The 21,482-nt window shown below is 38.0% G+C and overlaps 1 protein-coding gene across 1 annotated transcript; it reads right to left on the reverse strand.

Annotated features, from left to right (window-relative positions):
* Nucleotides 1-19,504: 19,504 nt before the first annotated feature.
* Nucleotides 19,505-20,707, reverse strand: htr1aa (5-hydroxytryptamine (serotonin) receptor 1A a; the record flags this gene model as incomplete). The annotated part of the gene is made up of 1 exon (XM_079466961.1): nt 19,505-20,707. One exon carries the CDS (start codon nt 20,705-20,707, stop codon nt 19,505-19,507), a length of 1,203 nt encoding a protein of 400 aa, XP_079323087.1.
* Nucleotides 20,708-21,482: the final 775 nt, after the last annotated feature.

The following is a 21,482-nucleotide window of genomic DNA, read 5'->3' on the forward strand; positions in this document are numbered from 1 at the left end:
ACGGGTCTCAAATTATTTTTATGACAAATAAAAGTAAAGTACATCTCGTAATATTCAGTTTGACCTTCTGATACATAATCCGATCCATTTGATGCATTTTGTTTCATTGCAACTCATCTCAGCATTCTCAGTTCACGTGTGAATGTATTGGTACCACATATTATCCATAAATTGCAGGTTGTTTTATACTCTCACATCTGGTCTCTGTTTCTTGTGCTGTAAGTGTTTTCTACATTCTATGACAGCCTGACAGTTGCCCTTTGAGTCTCTTCCACACAGTCCTGACCCTCAGTTTTGTCAGAGACCTCCGGCAGGATTTTAATTCTTGTTTTTGACATCTTAAATAAAACACTTAATCCCTGGAGCATTGCTTATGGGTGATTTCAAGCAACACTCCTGTGGTTTGCTGTTAAATGGAGATTCTAGGGAGGAATGACAGCTTTGTGGAATATTTTGCAGGTGGCATTTCTGCTGCCAAAAACACTATTGCTGGAGATCACTATTGCTTGTGAAATCAAAGTTCACATTTTGCTGCTCGTCTTCACAATCTGCGTCTTTAATTAGGCTTCATAATCCTTTAGTGTTTTTACGCGCTCACCCGAACATATCGCTGTGAATTAATTGAGGGTTTAATCTAAGATGCAGGCAAGGAACTCTTGATACGCTGTCCAAATTCATTCCAGAAGTGCTGCTGGTGTTTGACACTTCCTGCAGGCTACTACAGCGTGAGTTTATCATGAAGATTCATCTGCTTCAAATCTGCTGGAGTACAAGCAGCCATGTATGAAGCACTTCATTTATTCATTTTTTATCGTCGGTTGTCCTCACAAACTGGTGGAATGTTTATGAACGCAACCTCATAATTTACAGGTTTGGCTGGGTGCTATATTCCGGTAAGAAATGCTAATGCAAAGGAATATGTGAGGTTTGCGTGCCTATACCTATTTTATACAGCCGTGGAAAAAATGAAGAGACCTCAAAGTATTTTGAGTGTTTCTGAATGTACTATTTCTACGTTTTTGTTTAAGCAAAATGATAATTTTGTGGCAACATTCCCAAATTAAATTTGCATTTATTCACAGAAAATTGAAATGGACGAAAAAGATGCAATGTTTGCAGATCTTAAATCTTGCAACAAAAAAAGACTAGTTCATACTCATGTTTAAACAACACAATACCCGTCTTAACATGTATTTTAGGTTCAGTTCCTACGTAAATTAATATTTGATGGAACAAGCCTGAATTTTTCGCAACCTTCATGAGTCTTTGGCATTCTTCCAGTCTTGTTGCTGGGACGTTGTCTTTTCTGAGAGTTTTCACGAAATTCAACAGAAACTGAACTGGAATTGTCACAGAACACGCAGAAATGCCGATTTATAGCAAAACTAGAGTGGTCTTTTAAAGGTCCAGTGTGTACATTTTTTTTAAAGAAATGCAATATAATATAGATAATACTTTATACAATTATGAAGACATAGTTAAGTTGTATTAAGTAAGCCCAGTTCAAATGCCTGGATCGCAAAACTCCTGAGTATGGATGCCTCTTCTGAATTCCGTTGCTTGGAAAATCTGTTGAAATATATTACAATTCACTTGGTTTTTGATTTTTGTTTTTCATTTGTAACGGAAATGAGAAGTGCAGTTCACACTTGTTTTTGTTTGAGGGGAGGTTACAAATCATATTACAAATGATGAACAGTAGTCCTAAACGGACAAACTGCTGTACTGAGCGCATTTTGTAAATGCATTATCTCCCTCAACAAAGAAGCAAAAACGTGACGACATCTTCATCCTTTGAGAATTGCTGTTGTGGTTGAAAGGGAGGGGTGAGCCGTTGGTTGCAATTCCCAGCCTCACTGCTAGATGCCGTTAAAATCACCACATTACTCCTTTACTTGTTTAACATACTCAACAACATGAATAACTTTTCGCTCAGTTTTCCCACATTATACATTGTGTTTATAGGAACTATCAAACCTGACAGAGAATAAGGCCATGGAGACCTGCTGCTATGGATTTAGTTTATTGCGTAATGCTGAGAAGACCCATTAAAGAAAGATTCAGTAGATGGTGAAAAGCCCCTTTTGAACAGGATCCTCTTAAGGGTTCTATATTATTCTTTTCCAATGTCTGAGTTCAACTGAAAGTGCTGACTTGAGGCACAGTCCGCAGCGCCACACCTTTCTAAGCCATCTGATATTATTGCTTTATTTATATTAGCTGCTGGAATTAAAGAAAAAAACACATTTCCACCCAGCACTTTAATTCCTCTTTATCATTCTGCTCTTTTACTGTGGCATGAGATACTGAGAGCTCATAAGCTACCCTGTTGTGTTTAGGAAGCTAAAGTAAAAGTGTGAAAACTTTAATTAAATCGAGCTCTGTTTTTCGTTTACCTCGAACCACTCAGACAGATAAACCTTTAATTCCAAGTTCTTTGCTTGGGTTTGAACAAGCTTACCAAAGTTTAGGTTCAGATTTGGAAGCAATATTTTGGCTCCTGGCGGGATAGATTACAAATTTAGATGGATTAAGTAAGTCTAGTTCAAATGCCTGGATCGCAAAACTTGAATGTGAGAATGTTGAGGAGGGATGCCTGACTTTTGCTTGCTTGAAGAATCTACTGTTAGGGGATTGGAAATGAATTATAATTCACTTGTTATTAGTTTCAGCTTTTTAGTTTCCATTCGAATTGGAAATGGAAAATGCAGTTCACGCTTGTTTTTGTTTGAGGGGAGATTACAAATTTGCGTGAAATAATGTACAAAACAACAGCTTCGGAATTTTCTCTGTTTTTGAATTTTGTGATAATATACTGTAATGAAGTTCCATAAAAGGGAAGGAAGGAGGCAGGAACCGGCGAACATTTAACAAAACTTTAATTAAATTAAATAAACAAACAAGGAAGTAAAAGTTAATTTATGTCCGGGCCCGGTCCTCTCTCGTCAACAGTCCTGCCGCTTGTCCTCTTAAGGGACCGGTGTGCGCACAGCTGATTTCCAAACTATCACTCACGCCACCGACCCCGCCTTCCACCAATATACTTTGTCTCAATGCTAACTTATGTTTTTAACATTTGCAAAGTCACTGTTTCTGACTCTTACTACTTACCCAAAAATGGAAAATTCTGTCATCATTTACGGTCCCTTTTGACTAGTCCCATTGACTTCTAGTGTACAGATACAAAACCAAAAAAGTCAATGGATGCTACTGTTGTTTTGCAGTAGTGGAAAAGTCATAGAGGTTTGAAATGCCAAGAGGGAAAATAAATTATGAGGTGAAATATATTTTGAAGTGGTTTTTTTTGGTCAAGTGTCTTTTCATACGAGACAGATTTGTGGTCTGTATTTCAAAGCATTTTTGATAACATCCATTTTAATATGGATTGTGCATTTTTACATGTTTTCCCAGTACATTCAGTGAAAGTCAAAAGGTTAAAGGTAGCACTTCTGGTTATATTTTTATAAATTACACTTTATCTTGTTATTCTGGTTGTGTTAGAACCAAGCTGCTAAGAATCACTTGTTTGCCATAGACAAATATATGCTATTCTGGGACCTTCAGTCAGGATATACATTAGCTGCTTCCTCTGTCTCTTCATTGTATGCATGGAACGTAAATCCACTCGAATGCAAAATTACAGCCATTGCTTTGAACTGTGGCATTATTTTCCTATTATGTATCCTCCTATTCTTTTTCCCGTGCCTTTTGACATCAGAGTGGTAGCACCTGATAATACAAAAAAGGGAAATTATCTGCTTCCCCACATCTGTGATGGTGTGAATGTAACAGGCAGGTGTAAGTCTAAATAAATGGAAGTACAAGAATAGACATATGAAACAATCAAGTTCTGAGCTGGTGTAACCTGTAATTTAACCTGCAGGTGTCAATGCATTAAAGAGCAGTTTTAAATTCACTGCTTGTTTTTAGATTTGATATCGGACTAATTTAGTCCATATGCCCAGAATTTGTAGTGTATACACTGATATTTCAATTTAAAATGTAAAATTTTCTGATCCATGGATGCAAACATGCTATTTTCGTCGACAACAAGAGAAGGTGAAACACAATTGCAGGTTTTGTTATCGCATTCACTTTTGGCCGAATATGTTGAATGTCTTTGACAAAGCACGTATCATAAACTGTTCTCTATAATTCATTTTATAGCGCTGAGGATCCGTTTCTCTTCTTTGGACCTGCTGGTGAGCTCGAAATGTGTCTGTCAGGAGTCTCATAGCTCTTATATGACACAACATAAAGGAAAAAGAACATCAAGGCCAGTTACGTACAAGACAAAGCATTCTGGGTTAAAACAAATGCTGTCATTGAGTTTGTGAAGAACAGTGGTGACATATTTCAAAGATGTTTGTTTCATTACTCTTGGCTGATGTTGCCTCCTGACAACAACTGTGAATGAAAGTCAGCTGTGAATGCAAAAGTAATGGGCCATGTGTACGTTTTTTAAAGATTTTCCTTTATCGACATTTTGTAAAATCAGCACATAGTAATAACTCTCAACATTTTATCAGCATAATATTAATAATTCTTAGGACTTTCTCAGCATATTAATGTTAGCAATATCTTTCTGATTAATTAACACGTCATGTAATTCGTTCAATCTCATTGTTCTAATCTTTAGGACTGAAACACATTGATTGAAGGCATGGATTGGCCACAGCAATTCACATTCAAGGTCAACTCCCCTCCCGGTTTAACGCTTATTCATCCCCTTCATACCAACAGCTAATGTTTAGCTGAGGCATTGAATTCTGACAGATGTGTGGAAAGCCTGTACGCCCAAACCTGAGTAGTACGCGGCTTGTACAGCACAACCTGAGTAGTACGCGGCCCTCAGATCAATTATTAATAAGAGTAAACTGCCAAATATATTTTGTGTTGACTTCCTGATCTACAATATACCCGCCAAGGTTATAGAATTACAAGCCGATTTTTTAAAGATTTAAGACTCAGAAATGCTCAACTGGTTGAGTTATTAAAAGCGCTGCATTCTTTTTTGCGGTGTAGACAACATATTGATTACTTTACACCATCATGTTTCTCTCCTCAGCGTGTGCACTTTCTTTGATGGTCTGCAGCCTCACCTGCTTAATCCTGATTACGTGGTCCTGATCGATCGTGCTTCTAGATTATGGAGGACCTTGACATAATGTACTGCACTTTAACAAAGACCTGTTTGTCATGGTCCTGCCTGGAGATGATTTCTGGTGGAGTTGTCCGTGTGCCGTTGTTGCAAGGTAAGCACAATTTCATCTGAGAGGAATCAATTCATTGATGTTCATTGATTTAATCGCTCAGTACCTGATGCTTTGATGATGAATCTGCAAATTAGCATAGTTTAAACAAGAAGAAACGTAGTTTATTGGTTACAGTTACCAAGAAATGGCCGTCCACTGCCTATTTTTAAGGCACTTCAGTAGTTTCACAAAGGAAAGGCTCATCCTAAAGTAAAGGTTCTTACATCATTTATTCCCCATCATGTCATTCCAAACCTGTATGACTTTCCTCCTTCTGTGGAACACAAAAGAAGATAATTTGAGAAAGGGAGAGATTTGTTTTACATTTAGTCATTTAGCAGACACTTTTGATGTCTCACTGGTTTGCCCATACAATGAGAATCAGTGTTGTTTGGATACCAAAATATATTCTATGATGTTCTGCAGAAGAAAGAAGGTTTAGAACATACAGCAAGGGCGAGTCAATTATATAAGTATTTTCAACTTGAACTATCCCTTTAAGATCAAAATTCATAACGGTTATCCAGTGATACGGCTGAACACTAGCGGATCTTAATGGGACCCCTCTTATCACAGAGCTCAGGATAAAATTCCCAGTTGGCTCCAGTCTTCAGAAGATCTAACCGGAAAACATTGTGTCTTTCTGAAATACTCAGAGAACAAGTAGACTCCTGCGGTTTTGAAGCCAGTATGTTTTTACCCTTAAGAATAAAAACTAAAGATTGATGTGTCGATTGGTTTTGCTCAAATAAATGGATATACCAGACGAAGTAAAAGTTTGGGTTTGAATAGGAAAGACCTTGACTGTTGTTTCTGTTTATGTGGGAAAGAAAGAAAGTTCCGGCTGATACTTTTGCAGACTTTAAAGAAGGATTGAGATGCAGAGGGATTGTGCTCTTGAATGCAATGATGTCAAAAGCAGTTCACAATGTTCTGGAGGAGTTTGAGCTTTCTTGTGATATGACTTTCTCATTGGAGGAAAAATTGCAGCACATCTGAGATTATAACCAGTGTAGGTACAAACGCCACTGAGAAAACCACAATTTTTCATTGAGCATTGCACTTCTTCAGGCAGATTACCATTATTACTCTGATTATTTATAATCATCGGATCATTCTTATATTATATAATAATATAATAATGAGGCTAATGAGACAATGAAGAGATCCCACTCGCCCCGGTCTGTGCGGGCCTCGAACCGGGGTTGGTCTGGATGGGACATGGGCACTCTAGTGCTGCACGTCTAACAATATTTTGCATTTCGCTGCATAGCAAAGTTCAAGTTTGGTGAACTCTGACCTGCGAATTCACATCACATGATTGCGGGAGACCAACAGAAGATTAAACATCACGATGTGAACTGTCGGTACAGAAATGTGAGAATCAGAATCAGAAGAGCTTTATTGGCGAGTGTGCTTGCACACACAAGGAATTTTCGTTGTTGTTGGAAGCTTCTAGTACAGACATTCAAAACAATGCAATTATCTAATCAACCAATCACATGGCAGTTGCTTCAATGCATTTAGGGGTGCGGTCCTCCTGGTCAAGACAATCTCCTGAACTCCAAACTGAATGTCAGATTGGGAAAGAAAGGTGATTTAAGCAATTTTGAGCGTGGCATGGTTGTTGGTGCCAGACGGACCGGTCTGAGTATTTCACAATCTGCTCAATTACTGGGATTTTCACGCGCAACCATTTCTAGGGTTTACAAAGAATGGTGTGAAAAGGGAAAAACATCCAGTTTGCGGCAGTCCTGTGGGCGAAAATGCCTTGTTGATGCTAGAGGTCAGAGGAGAATGGGCCGACTGATTCAAGCTGATAGAAGAGCAACTTTGACTGAAATATCCACTCGTTACAACCGAGGTATGCAGCAAAGCATTTGTGAAGCCACAACACGCACGACCTCGAGGCGGATGGTTCAAAGTTGGAGTAGTTCAAAGTTGTGGCCTAGTGGTTAGAGTGTTGGGCTTGTGATCAGAATGTTGCTGGTTCAAATCTCTGTGCCAGCAGGTCATGACTGAAGGGCCCTTGAGCAAGGCACCTTACCCCTGATTGCTCTGCAGTAATGTGCCACTGTAAAGAAATACTTGTAAGTCGCTTTGTATAAAAGCGTCTGCCAAATGAATAAATGTAAATGTATGATTTGGTGGCAGAGCCATACCAAACATTTATTGATGTGCACAGAACAGATTCGATGACCACTGAGTAGAACTGGGTCAGTATCTCCAGTGGTAAGGTTGAACTTCCTCAATTGAAAGAGGAAGTATAACCTCTTCTGGGCCTTCTTCACAATGTGGACTCTCACTTCAGGTCCTGAGAGATGGAGGAGTCCAGGAACCTGAATGACTCCACAGTATCCACTGTGCTGTCCAGGATGGTGAGGAGAGGAAGTGATGGAGGGTTCCTTCTGAAATCCACTATCATCTCCACTGTCTTAAAAGCATTCAGCTCTAGTTGTTTGGACTGCACCAGGCAGCCAACTGAGCAACCTCCTTTCTGTAAGCAGATTCATCACTTTCTTGAATAAGGAGTTTGACACAAAGGTCTGTAGATGTGCATTTGTTTGTGTAGACTGAAAATAGCAGTGGAGAAAGAACACATCCTTGAGGAGCTCCGGTGCTGATGGTACATGTGCTGGATGTAAATTTTCCCAACCTCACTAGCTGCTGCCTGTTCAACAGGAAGTTAATAATCCACTGACAGGAAGAGGTTGGCACAGAGATTTTTTGGGTTTCTTCTGTACAGGGATGATGGTGGAGCTTGTAGCAGATCTATACATGTGGAGCTATGGAAGGAAGAGGGTTTTGGAAGTGGGCCTCTACTGCTTTGACAATCAATAGCCAAGATTTAAATGTTGTGTAGCAAGCTCTTTGGCTGCTGATAAAGAAGGAACCAATAAGCTGTGCCGTGTGGCAAAGTTATTTTGTCAGATTGGGCTAAACTATAGGACTGCGCAATCGATAGTTTCATGCCAGAACTTTCTCTGTCATTGAATGGGTGCCGGTGCTGTTTTGTTTCCAACTTTCTTCAGAACATCTTCTTTTGTGTTCTGCAGACAGAAGAAATTCATACAGGTTTGAAAAGACATCAGGGTGATGACAGATTTTTAAATTTTGTGTGAACTATTTCTTTACCACCATTGAACGGTCTAAAAAAGTCACTGTAATGCATTTCCCAATTTCTTTACAAGCCCATGCAAAGCTACATCTAACCATCTTATATACTGTATAAATTGGTATAGCTACATATTAAAAATCCACTATTTATTTTGTGCCTTTAAAGACAGCCTTCAATTGAAATTATGTCTGAACCATTAAAGCCGTAATTACAGCTCTAAAATACCTCAAGGGAAGCAAATGTTCTTGCTGCAGAAGGATGTTATTTCATTAAATGACTGACTGCGAAGCCTTTCATTGTGTGTTTTTTCAAAGTCTTTGAGTGCTCGGATTCTTTGCTCTTTTTGAAGCCCATTTCATTCTTTTCTGGTCCAATTGTGAAGGATTTAAAAAGTGTTGCAATGCTCTTTCAGCGCAGGGTGAAGTACTGCGTTCTTTATTCTTTCTTTCTCACACCCACATTGTCCTCCTACCATTCCTTCTTTCTTCATTAAATATGATCATGCTTCACATTAAGTGCTCATGACAGTGTAATGACATAAGAACTAAGTAATACCAATGAAAAACACATACATAAATGTAAATAATTCATGCCTGTAATTGCACATTATGATTTCCATTTAAAATAATTATGTTAACACACTGAAAAGTTAAGGAATGTCTGAAAACATATTTATCCCCATGTCATTCAGAACCTGTATGACTCTTTCTTCAGTGAAACACAAAAGAAGATATTTTGAGAGATATCTCAGGGGTGTTTTTTTTCAATACAGTGGAAGTCAATGGGGACCCATGTTTGGTTACTAACGTTCTTCAGAATATCTTCTTTTGTGTTCTGCAGAAAAAAGAAAGTCACACAGGTCTGAAATGACGTAAGGGCATTGGCATTGTTGAACTCTTCACAGTAAACTCACTTTAACTCATTTAGTCTAACATTTATTCTCTACACAGTGAAATGTCAATATCTCTGGAAGATAAGCATTTACATATAGGATTTTCTCCCTCATATGAGTTCGGTTCTTCGTGTACTCTTCCTTACTCTCTTTTCTCTTTCTGTCTCTTGCCCTCCTCGAGACTCTCTTTACACTGAGCTCCTCACTGTCTCTACCTATAAGGCTCTATTCCTTTTGAACTTCAGGAAGAGGAACTCGCATGGGGGACTCGTACCTCTTAAAAGGATAGACTACAAAGAGCACAGACGCAAGGCCCAGGGACTCTGAGCGGATCAGGGAAGGGATTCGACGTATACGGCTGGAGTCCTGTAATGATGGGATTGACTGGGTGGTGAAACTACTCCCCAGCTTCAAACAGAAAATGGCAGGACAAAAGTCTAATGAGAACAGAAATGAAGGGAAATTAGCTACTGCGTTGAGGGTTTGCTTTGAACCGGAGATGTATGAAGCTCAAGCGTTTCTTTAGCGATATTGTTACCGGGGAAAATAGCAATCCTGAGTGTGTTTTAACATTAGCGAGGGGCCATTGCACCCCCATTTATAGGCCTACTTATTGCGTCAGAAAGTTTTTGGAGACAAAAAGCTTTTTCACTGGAAATTTGTAACTATTTTTGAAAGATTTGCACGATATTATGCATACATTTTTGTACGATTTGCTTTCGTGCCAGTGATGTAAGGTTTGTGAAAAAGCGTCTGCTAAATGACTAAATTGTTGGGGGGGTTAGGGCTGGGTTTTCATTATTGTTTTTTCTAATAAACTTATGATTGTATATACGATTCGCATCGTACAGATTTATTCAAATTAGCCACCTTGTAAAATAGTTTCGAGAATTCTCGTGAGATCAGGTTGGATTACCAGTGTTTCCATTCTTTTTTTAAATATTGAAAGCACCATTCATCTGTCTTTAAGCAAAGACTATGGTGTGAATGTGTGTCACGTAAGTAATCTATATGATGAGTACATCTCATATGATTTTGAATGCGTCCCCAACATTGTTCCTACACCATTGACTGTTTGCCTAGTACATTCAAGTATGATCTTGTCTATTATAGGTGAAGTTTTTCAATTGAATGAAATTTCCAAATATAAAATGTTTCCCAAACACTTAAGTCAAACAGGCACACACTCCGACCCTAAATGGAGTTATGTCAGATTGCTCACAGGGCAATGTTTTGAAAGCACCACAGAGGCACCATGCTCATCATTTTTGATAAACTGGGAAAACAAAACATTACGCTCTTTACCAATATTTCCACCCATAATGAACGCACAATATTGATTGTATGTAAGAGCTCTCCTGGAAACAAGAACGCTCATTCTAAAAATCAGTGAGGTTCAGTGATGAAGTGTCCTGTGCAAAACACTCTGAATAGAGTTTCACCCATCACTGCTGAATATGAAAGCCTCTCTTTTAATGGCCTCCTCTAGTGGTTTTCACATGGTACATCAATCTAAAATAGTAGAAATAATCATAGCATAATTGGAGGCAAGCATTGTATGTTGTAAATCGGTTTACTGTAAGTTGTGTGATTTACCGTGTGATTAAATAGTTTGGAGTCCAGTAAGTCTTTCATGCGAGGAAATTACTACACCACTGACATTGTCTGTGTTCTTTAATAATGACTAATGGAAAATAAAAAATAAATGTTATGAATAAAATATCATACCATAAATTAAATAATATCTTACTTTTTGTGCAAAATGCTATTTATAATTCATGTTTTACACCCACATGGTTTCTCTTGTATAGAAAATAAAATCCACTATTATTTCTTTTTTTTAGGTTCTGCTTTACATGCATTGGTAATGATATGAGCCTTTGAGCAAGAATTTAAGTCTGTATCATGCTGAAAACTAAAAAAGATATGTAGAAAAATGTTTGTATCCAAAGAGTTCCGGGGCACTATTGACTTCCATTGTAGGAAAAGAGTACTCTGGTAGTAGTCAATGGTGCCCCAGAAATTTTTATTTCCCATACTCTGTCTTGTTTTGTGTTCAACAGAAAGAAATGTATACAGTTTTGGACTAACTTGTGGGCAAATAAGTGATGACCGAGTTATATCCCTTTAGAACAGTTCACCCAAAAAGAAACATTCTATCATCATTAAATCACCCTCAAGATTTCCAAAACTATTAATTTCTTTGTTCTGATAAACACAAAAGAAGACATTTTGAAGAAGGTCAGTTCTTGGCCACCATCGACTTCCATAGAACCATGTTGAACACAAAATAAGATATTTTGAAGAATGTATAAAAGCAAACAGGCCAAGAACTTTTTGGTTATAAGCATTCTTCTAAATATCTTTTTATGTGTGTTTATTAGAACAAAGAAATATTCAGATTTTGAACAATTCTAGGGTGAGTAAATGACGTCAGATTTCATGATGATTTTTATATTTGCGTTAATTGTCCCTTCAAGTGCATAAGTCATACAGTATAGACTACGGTAGTGTTATTTGCATATGAAACAGAGCATGAAACATCTCTTTTTTGTGTTCGACAGATCGATAAAAAAGTCAAAGAAGTTTAAAGCAGCGTGAAGGTTTGTACAGTAAATACAGAATTTTCCCTTCTGGGTAACCGTTCCTTCGCAAGTCAAACAACGAATGGACCACCAGCGCTCTATGATGACACTCAAAGACATGCAAACTATCTTATTAAAAGCAATGAGTTTAAGATTAACATGCTTTTTCTGTCCTTTCCCTGATATCCCAGAGGTTCATTGACTTGAAGGGATTCCTTTAAGAGAACATCTCAGTATGCCTCTGTACAGAACATTGCCCCACAGAAATGTGACTATTGCAGAAGATTACCCTGAATGCAGTTTTCACCTCATACAAGGTAAGACGAAATCATTAGTGCTTTATTGCAATAAATAACAATGAACTTTGAAGTCATTCATAGTTTATTAGGCAGGCAATTTGCATCAGTTTGCAAAGTCAAATTGCAAGTGACTTTTAGTAGCCTTCACTAATTGCTAGAACAAGTCCCATAGGATTTACATTGTGTTAAGTCCTTTGCCCAGGGCAGGGACACAAATGTGTGAGAGCACAGTTATAATCTCAGGTGACATGTTTTGTTTGTAACTTTTCAGTATGTTTACAAGACATCAATGGATTGGAAAACGGAAAAGTTTTTTGTTTGCATTTTCAAAAAGCTTTACGTACAAACGTCAATTTTGTCAATTTTGTCTGTGTTATCCATGGCAGGCCAGTAGTTGTCACGGTTTTGCATTTTCGCAGTTTACACAACGGCATCTTTGCACTTCAAAACCCAATTTCAAAACTGTCAAAACACAGAAAAGGTTTATATTTTTAGTATTAAAAAAACGTTCTAGGCCTAAATACACCAATGTGTTGTCCCTTTGGGATAACAGAAAATGATGGTAATTACTGAGATTATGCATCATTGTTCTTTAACAATTTTCAACAAACTCACTGTTCTCAATCAATTTAAATGTCTTCTAATTAAGTTACGTAACTCAATCTACTTGCATTGGGATCACTTTTTTGTTCAGATGTTCTGTACATCAATGAAAATGACCTTGTGGATGTTATGTTTAGATCACATTACTCATCCATTTAATTATGTTGTTTATTTAATTTAACGCTGCACTAATTTAATATATTTGTAACAAATTACTGCAACTAGGGAGGGGATTTTCAGTTCCCAGCATGCTTTTGCGTGGCACTGCATGGAGTAAGTAAATGTGTTTATTAATGTAGGTGTGAGAAGATGATGGGAGACGTGTTCGTGTTCGAGTTTAGCTTGTCAACAGGCAACATTGTCAAAACTGTTTATTGCTTGTCAAAAATATGCTGACGAGCTTTAAGAAAGTAGTCAAAATTATAGTTTTTTATGCTTTTCTCTATACTGTCCTGTTTGCAAAAAATTGACGAGATTTTTGAAGGGCTATACAGTATGTACAGTAGTCTTCTAAAACCCTTGTTATCAGCGATACCAGTGGACATTTAGTGAACTGCACCCAGAAACAATGCTGTCCACGTACGTCTTTCATAGACCGATGCCTTCGGGGGAGATCACTTTTTAAAGTTATATTACAAGCTGTTCACACATTGCAAAAAACAATTTTTACTCAATTTTTGTTTACGTATAGTCATCGTTTTGCCACATAATTAGTATTTATAGTGTTGAAATAAGAAATAAAGAATACTGTTTGTCACAAGCAATAGGCTAAGTTTATGCATGAACTGCATGTGAAACCAGAGCATTCCCTTACTAAGACTTTTAAGTATCCGCAAGGGAACTGCATTGTCAGCCTTCTTGGAATGTCTTGATGAGGAAAATCTTGCAAATTTCCCTTCATCCTCCAGAATCATAAGTGTACTTTCCGCTACATCAAACATTGTTTACTCTTAACGTTTGATTTGCATCCTGATGCTGCTCTCTGCTCATTGGACATCGAGTGGAAATTTCATGCAAATGAGGGGAATCTTCACACTAATTTGTTTGAAGCCCGTGTGCACTGCATGCTTCTATTGTACTGCTGAAGGGCTTTGATGTCATCAGGTAATTGCTCCCTTAGAACTGCGGACGTTCGGCTTTAGAGCATCACCATGGTGACCAGCGCATCTCAGACTGCCTACAAGTATCCGAATAGCTGTGTATTATTCCTTATGAATGGAAGAAAAGGACACAGCGTAAGCTATAGACATTTCTGTGCATCATGAGAGGTCCAGTGCCACTGACGTCAGACGCGAGCTAATGCGATGAAATACTCAGTGAATGCACTTTGAATGGTGATCTGACAGCTTTGGCCAGAGAACGGCTCTTTATGCTACACGCCTAAATTAAATTCTAGCATTGTACACTGCATGTGGACAATTTAAATTGATTATCATATAATTATAGCACAAGACAATCTGCTGCCACAGTAATTATTAAAACAAACACAGTGTGAAGTTGTGATTTTGTTCTTGCGTAGCTCTGTGGATACAATTAATACAACTTTGAAAAGAATAATACATAATATCTATCTATATATATATATATATATATATATATATATATATGTATTTATATATATTTATATGTAATATTTTTTATAATAAATGTATATGTTGGGATAATAAATTTTTTGTCTACAGGCAATTTGAATTTGAGATAAATCAGTATTTCTAGATGTATGGTGGTTATTCCAGTCCAGTGTCTGTTGAACTTAAACTAAATGAAGTTTAAATAGTACATTCACATAAAAAGGGTTTTTAGCTATGTGTGACATCCCCTCTCGTCTGTCAGCCACGCCCCCCAAGAACCAGGGCTTTTTCACATTCCCCAGACTTTTAACACTTTGGTCTACATCTCCCATAATCCCTTTATTTTGTTAATTTGTTTATCATTTTATAAGGATTTTTTGAAAATGTTATACCTATTATTAAATTATCCTCCAACAATAATTATTATAACTGTTTTATATTTGATTATTATGCCATATATTTCATGTTTAAACTGATCGTTCACCCAAAAATATAAAGATTATTTACATAACCACAATCACAACCTTTTTCTTCTGTGTAAGACAAAAGAGGATATTTTAGAGAACTGTTCAAATCACTGGTCCCCATTTACTTCCGTTGTATAGATACAAACCCACAGAGATATTTATTTTGCATTCCATAGAAAATACAGTTTAAACAACACGAGGGTGAATAAATAATAACATAATTATTTATCTGATTAGACAAAAGCCATTCAAGAATGCTGATACAGGACCAGATCAGCATTGTCAATCTTCGTCACAGTAACTGCTGAAACAATACAATTACAAAGTTATCAATTCCCTTAGAGGACATGTCACAGCAGACACAGGTGATCAAACATGCTCAGTCCTTCTCTCTCTATCCATCTCTCTCTGCCAATCTTTCTTGCACATTCTGTCTCATTGTAACTGCATTAACCTCTCCATAACAGCCCGATCTAACTTACATAGACTATCTTCATGTCATGATTATTAATCAGCTACGCCTCCTCCATGTCCTACATTTTCCCTCTTTTAACATTCAGATGCACCAGCATTGAGCAATTCCTGAGCGTTTAAGGAAATTTGTTGCGAATGTGCCAGTAGCAGCATGAGCGTCAACTGAGACCTTCTGCTGAATCAAACGGTCGGGTTAAGTGTGTAAAAGGAAGCTAATGGAATTGAATGAAGACGGCAGTAGCACAGGAAGTTGTACAAACCTAACAGCACACAGAGAGAGAGAGAGAGAGAGAGAGAGAGAGAGAGAGAGAGAGAGAGAGAGAGAGAGAGAACCCGTCTCGAATTATATTGAAGTCAGGCTGTATTCAAACATTGTTAAAACTTTAATTACATGTCACGGCTATGTCAGTACACACTCATTTGAGATAAGGGTGATGGGAGAGTCACGCTATATCAAACTATGAAATAAACAAAAGCCCTGTGGTCAGTCAGGGGGAATCAGACTGTGCTGTTTGACTTCACTAACATTTCTGTGGGGGCTTAAGAGATGACTCATGGCTAATAAAACAGTGAATTTATTGTGTCCATCCGACTGTCTCTTTAACAGTTGTTAAATTGCTATTATTTTACTACGTTTGAAGGAGACGAGAGAGATATTCACTTACCATTTTACTGAAGACAGTATGGATTCAAATCATTTGTCAGTGCAGCCATTGACTTAAGTGATGGATGTGAAACTAAAATAAAGTTGATGGGTAATTTTAGCGGCCGTATTTTTACTTCTGTCACCACATTACTCAGAGTCATTGGCTTGTGAGTTATTTTGCCCTTAAACCTTAAATGTGGAGTCAAACAGACAACCATGTAATGCCCACTTATTGCAACTGTGAAACATCATTTTAAGTATATAACTAACCAGCATGAACAAGAACTATGTTTCTGTGCAGACAATATATCGCTTTCTTTTTTATTATGTAAAGGATAGTTTCTCTTGATAAAGCTATACAGCTAAATCCCTTAAAGGGATAGCTTTATCCTTATTTATTTACTTTCATATCACTCAAAACATTTATATGACTATTTGTGGAACAAAAATTTCTGAAGGAAAAAGTCATACAACTTTGGAATGACATGTATTAAGACAGTGAATGTTTATGTGAAATATACATTTAAATCTCATTTGGATTTACCCTCTCTAAATCCAGTACTGACATAAAAGCTCAAGTGTCTGTGATGAATGATTCACTAAACACAAGCATTTGCGTGAACTTGTTTTAAGGTCTTGGTTTTTCTCTTATGTAGCCTTTATTTTGTCTGGATTATTTCATCAGGAACTAATACAGACTTTTTAGTGTTCGGAAAAACAGTCCCAAAAAGATGTTTTTACAATTGACCTTTCTCCTATTTAAAATATAGAGTACTTAGCAAATTCATAAGACCACCACCCAATGAAAATTTTGTTCAAAAGCTGCCCTAAACTAACAATATTGGTGATTACCAATATGATCATTTTTATGTTTCTGTGATGGGTAATACACCAGTATGCCTAATGCTCTTAAGTCACAAACGTATTTCTAATCTTAAAATATAATTGTCCTCCATTAATTTACTGTTTTACAAGGCAGATAAAACAGTAACGCACTTTATTATTTTATTGAGATGCCCAATTATATTTATTTACTTACCGTCCTTAATAGAAAAGCAAGTTTTAATGGTTCAATGTTACAGTCGATTAATTTCTGACTTGTGATAGTAGTTAAAAGTGCGGTCTTAAATTTGGGTATAAAACATGAATAAAGACTATTTAGTCATATTTGTGTATTTAGCTAATAATCTATAATCTATACGTTTTTAGTTTTAAACAAGTTTTTGTCAGATTCCTTAAAATTCATGTAACACACGCAGTTTCATATTAATCGTCTCATATTAATCTTGAGTTCCTATATAGTAGTATTGCATACGTTGTATCTTCGAAGAGTATTTAGTTTGATCAAATTTTTAAAAGAGATACAGCTCGTGTTTTCCGGAAAAACACGAGCTGCTGGAGGCAGGGGGGACAAATGATCTTCAAATCCAGCGTCATATCCACAATTTATATAACGTCCATCACTGAAATGCCATGAACAATTTAACACACCTCAAACTTCTCTCACTATGGCAAGAATAACGAGCTGCAGCTGCAGTACCAGACTTTTTAAAAAGCTTTCTGAAACAAGTTGGAGTGCTGGGGGAGTGTATCAAGTACAGAAATACTACGTCATACGTCCAACTCGTCTTTTAACAAGTTGAGAAGCCAGCATGTTTAACAGTCTAAAGACTTTTATAATGTCAGAATGCATGACATAGCATGTTACCCGATCTTTAGGTGGTCTAATAAGTTTGATAAGAACTGGATTTACAGTAAAATAAATTTCCTTGACAACCAATGCAGCACCAGATCTGTCTTTGATGCTCAATTAGTTACCCACATGCTTTTGATCTCATGTTTTCCAACATGGAAAGAAACTTTCACTGCTTTGAGTGCAAAGAAATCATGGGTCACAAGTCTTTGCAGTGATGCAATATATCACTTTGTTCTGACAGAACCGATGCGGTATTAAACTCTTCTCACTGTTCTAAAGCAAAGGTCCAGTGTGACCAACAAAAATTGTCGCTGGCAATTTATGACTCTGACACGGGGGCAAGACTACTGTCATAGCGGTGATGGACCATTTAAAAAAAATACACAAGTGAAAATAAGTGAAATGAGATCATGGTCCCTTTAACCAGCGACGGTGGATTAAAGGAGTGAGTCAGCAAATGTTTTCATTCCCACAGCGGATATTACCCAAAGTGCTTTGTGTTCATTCACAAAATCCACTGTCAGGTTATCAATGCCGCCAGCTCTCTCCAGCTTTCTTAGAAAATGGCGTTATGCTAGTGAGAAGGCACATTTTCAAATGTAGGATGAAATAACAAATCATAAACATTACATTCAGTACTAACTCTTCCATTTATCTTTTCTTTTGACATTTACATTTGCCAAGGTTCTATGTGGGCAAAGCTTTAGGATGTACAGTAATAGTAACATTTTTTGCATCGTTGCATTTCCTATCACGCTGTGCATGTGACCACTGAACACGAAATGTCACCGGAGAAAGTTGAAATGAAGAGATTCCAACTGAGTTATTAGCTAGGAAGTCCGTATCGATAGCTGTTATTTATCACAGAATTGATCGAGGGTATAGGACTTCAAACCATTTCAGACTCCACTGAGGAGTTTTAATTTTTAATCACAATTGCTTTGCTTTTGGACTTACAGATTTAAGGGTCTTAAGATGCTGGTGTGATGGAGCGTGGCATGACTGCACTATCAGAGGTACAGAGGGCCCATGGGTATTAGCCTAGCTGTGCCCGAGGCAAACTAATCATTGTGTGCTCTCCGCAGCTCTGATACCAACTGTCAAAGTGTTTTAAAGTGCAAAACTTTAACTTTGTATTGCTTTACTTTGAAATCTTGTTTTTATTTGAATCAGTTGAAGTAAATTAGATTTGTCTGCAAACAGCTAACCACGCATGTTTTGGCAAGTTTGATTCAAACTATAATCATGTCGTGCCATTTTAAGTTTGACAACTGATCCAGCGTGGTTTAGAGAAATCTGTAATCACATGCCTTAGAATTAAATTTCCTTACAATGACACCTTTTTCTGTCCTTAATTAAAGTGATTCAGATACAATCCGTTTTGTGTGATCTTTATATTTATTTTTTATTTCAAGGTCGGTCGCTCATATGTAATAAAACTGCTAAAAAAAGGAACAGGAATAATTGCATTACATTGTCTACACGAATTATCTGCTGGACCTTGATATGTGTGCACTCAAAATCTCACACACTGCTCATTGCGAGAAAGGTGCCTTTACTCTGGGCTTCAATAATAATATAGAGAAACCAGACTGGTTTTATTAAGGACTTTATTGTTGAATGCAACAACGCAGAATTAATTTATAATTGTGGTCTGACAGTCCTTGTCTTTCATCTGAATCCATCCAGTGGTAGGATATATGCACAGTTTGTGGAGGAAGCAAAAAAACTTCACAGATAAACATATACACAAGGACAGAGCTCTACCTCTTCTTGTGCGGTTCTGTCCCTTTATGTCCCTTCAAATGAATGGCACTGAACAGTCATTTAACAGTATCTGCATCCATTTAATAGCATTGTTCATCAACTTTTGATGAGATGACGCAGTTCCTCAGAGTTCACTGTCTAATACATTTGCATTTCAAAATTTTCTTAAATGCATTTTGAAAGTCTTTATTGAAGTACGCGTATATGATGGGATTCAACAGTGAGTTGGAATATCCGAGCCAGTTAATGACTGCCCTCAACCACTCCGGCATAAAACAGTCTTTACAGAACGGCAAAACAAGAGCCACAATGAAAAAAGGCAGCCAGCAGAAAATGAACGTGCCCATAATGATTCCCAGAGTCTTCACCGTTTTGCGCTCTCTGGCCAGAGCCACTTTGCGCTTCGCTTCTGTGTTTTTTTCGTTTCTGTTCTCGAAGCACGGCTGTGGGTTGTTTGGCAGGGTGAGGTGGTTTCTGGAGACGCTTTGGACTTCTGTGATCTCGAACGATTCTGCGTCCTCCGCGTGTTTCAGCGCTCCGTTTACGCACACGCCGGGCTGGGGCTCCACGCTTCGTCTCCAGGTTTTGCCCACCTCGCCGTTCGCCCTCCTCGGAAACAACGCCGGAGACACGCTTAGGCATTTATCCGACACTTTCTCAGTTTTCTTGACCGTTTTCCGTATTCGAAACCTCGCCGCTTTGAATATCCTGCCGTAGAGTACCAACATAAGAATGAGCGGGATGTAAAAAGCTCCAAAAGTTGAATAGATGGTGTACCCGTGGTCTTGGCTGATTGTGCACGCGTTGGGATCTGCACGGTCCTCCGGCTTCCTCCAACCCAACATTGGTGGAATTGAAATGGAAAATCCTATAAGCCAGGTAAGGCTGATCAAGATAGCCGCTCTTCTGGGGGTCCTTTTATTCACGTAGTCTATGGGATCGGTGATCGCCCAGTACCTGTCCAAAGCAATTGCGCACAGGTGCAGAATGGAAGATGTGCAGCACAACACGTCTAGAGATATGAACAGGTCGCATATCTCCTGTCCAAGTGTCCATATGTTCAGAACCTGATACAGGGCCGCCATGGGTAGTACCAGCACCGACACCATGAGGTCTGTGACGGCCAAGGAGCCGATGAGATAGTTAGCCACATTCTGAAGCGATCTCTCCAAAGCGATAGCAGCAATTACGCACGCGTTTCCTAATATGGCAAACAGAATTAACGCGCCCAGAAAAAGCGAGGCGACTATTTGGTAACTCAGAGTAACTTCACTAACTATCGTCGCGTTCCCACTCCACTCTTGGGTTTCTGTGGTGTTGTTGAAACTCTCCATGGTAAGAGCGGTCACAGTATTCAGAGACAGTCTCTTACGCCAGTGTGTCGTTCCAGCGTCACCTCGCTGCTTTGAAGACGCATGGCGGTCTCTGGGCTCAGGAAGTGCTGCACACTAGAGCTGCTATCATTGGCGCCCGGTGACGAAGTGAATTCATTTATACGAGTCGTGCTGAGTGCGTCAGAGATGGCTGAGAGGTTGGCACGCGCACTTCGACACAGCGGCTTGTCGAGCAGCTATGCGTTTGTGTGCAAATATTTAAAGCTCTTCACGTATGAGCTTTTCCCTTGAAACGTGTTCTGAGATCAAGGAAATGTTCAACAGTTGCTTCGACACAAGTTATGGAAACACACAAAATAGTTGTTGTTAGTTCGCTTAAAATTATGCTAATGGTTTGATTTTACATATAAGATGCACACATATTTTCCGCATATTATTCTGGTGAACAACTATTAAGTATTACTGTTTTTTTTTGTTCTTTACAAAAATGACAAAAAAGTGATATCTGATGTCAATTATGACAATGCTTTGCACATATTGTGGCATACTTAATAAATTACTAAATGATTTTAATAATGCAAAACTTTTTGTTAGTCGAATACGTCAGAAATCGCACGTTCAGCACCACGGACAGCTCTCGTGTTACCAGAACGGAAATTTGCTGCCATCTGGTGAGAATATGCCAAAAAAGATGAAAGAATATATGACAGCATGAAAACGGGACCCGAATCAAATCATTCGTAAAATAGACATTTCCATCTTTCACCTCATTTAC

The sequence above is a fragment of the Barbatula barbatula genome (assembly GCF_947034865.1).
Source record: "Barbatula barbatula genome assembly, chromosome: 11".
NCBI lineage: Eukaryota > Metazoa > Chordata > Actinopteri > Cypriniformes > Nemacheilidae > Barbatula > Barbatula barbatula.